Here is a 1,594-nt window from a genome sequence, read left to right as displayed (position 1 = left end):
GAGCTCGAAAAATAGAGCTCGAGCTCGGCTCGACGTAAGAAAAGGAAAACTCGAGATCGACTCGTTTATGGCTCGCGAGCTTAGCTCGAATTCTTGCTCGCGAATAGCTCGAGTTGCGCTCGATTTTCTGGCTCGCATGAAGCTCGAAAACAGCTCGATTTCTAGCTCGTTAGGAGCTCGAGTTCGAGCTCGAAAATAGCTCGAAAATTTCTGAAAATTTAAGCACGAAACAGCACTAATTGACTAATACAATCATAATTCTCCAAATGTCCACTAATACAAATTCTCCAAAATAATTATACTCCACGAAACTATGTCATGCAGTGGCATGTTATCAAAACACTTCCTAGCAATAGCCAAGTTACCGCATTTACAATACATATCAACCAAAGCTGTGTCAATCCTAATGCATGGTTCAAGATAGCTTCTAATGACAAAGGTGTGAATCCACTTCCCTTGCTGGTATGCCCCTATAGAAGCACAAGCTTGAAGAAGACAGACAACACTGACTGAATCAGGCTTTATAAGAGCTGTTCTCATTTCATTAAACAAACAGAAAGCTTCTCTTAATTTCCCATTTTGAGCATTAGCAGCAACAATTGCATTCCAGGATACAACATCTCTTTCCTGCATCATCTGAAAAACCACAAAACTTTGATCTAGGTAGCCACACTTCGCATACATAGTAACAAGTGCATTTTGGAAAGGAACATCAACAGCTATATTTTGCCTCATGATATAGCCATGAAGTGAAGTCCCTAGTTTATATGACACCAACTGAGCACAAGCTGCAATAGCACTCGCCAATGTAGCACTGGATGGCATCGCTCCAGAAATTAACATCAGCCTAAAGACTTCCAATGCTGTATCAGCACGCTCATTCTGTACAAGCCCTGATATCATTGTTGTCCACATAACCAAATTTTCAAGTATAAATGTCTGAAATAGAATTAACATTCTGTAGCGAAACAAACACAATAAGTGGACCCAATCTTATGGAATGATAACTGCACCGACACTCAATCTTAAGCAATTCAGTACCAAAAATCTTAATTGCAGCCGCTCCATTCCCTGCTCCGAAATATCAATGGAAGCCATACATTTAGCATCCGCCACCTCTGGCAACCAAGTCACAGCCAGTTGCACAAATGCTTATGGCCATGAAATTGACGTAGTACCAGGCCCTTGTTTACTGCATACATTTCCTATATCCTACCAAAATCAAAATCGTATGATATGACCCACAATCTGGGAAAGTTCTAATTTCCAATACAAAATTAATCAGAAAAGTAGACCTTTTATACTTCCTCTAGAGTAATTGAAAATGGACATTACCCAGCTCACTACAATACCAGTAATCAATTCGCAAGTCCATGTTTAGGCAGTATTTTGCAGTTGATGAGTCAGCAATTAGGCGAATATCTTCTTCAATTAAAGTAAGGAAAAATAAAATCTAAAGTTCCCTATGCCAAGTAGCGCCAATTCAGTATTTTGATCAACCGTCCCAGTGCCTAGTTGATTAAGTTGCACAACCCCCCTTTGAGATGGCCCGGGACTTGCAGAAAGATTAACGTTGAAAATTGTCTTCAGTCCA

At 40.1% G+C, this 1,594-nt stretch overlaps 1 protein-coding gene across 1 annotated transcript; it reads right to left on the bottom strand.

The window, feature by feature from the left end:
* Positions 1-273: 273 nt before the first annotated feature.
* On the bottom strand, positions 274-903 carry LOC140038554 (pentatricopeptide repeat-containing protein At4g04370-like). Its single transcript, XM_072083936.1, has one exon. The coding sequence runs from the start codon at positions 901-903 to the stop codon at positions 274-276; it is 630 nt and encodes a 209-aa protein (XP_071940037.1).
* Between the last annotated feature and the right edge of the window lie 691 nt (positions 904-1,594).

This window comes from Coffea arabica, chromosome 3e (genome assembly GCF_036785885.1).
Source record: "Coffea arabica cultivar ET-39 chromosome 3e, Coffea Arabica ET-39 HiFi, whole genome shotgun sequence".
In the NCBI taxonomy this organism is placed as follows: Eukaryota; Viridiplantae; Streptophyta; class Magnoliopsida; order Gentianales; family Rubiaceae; genus Coffea; species Coffea arabica.
Note: the sequence above shows the minus strand (reverse complement) of the source record. Positions and strands in the feature narration are given on the sequence as shown.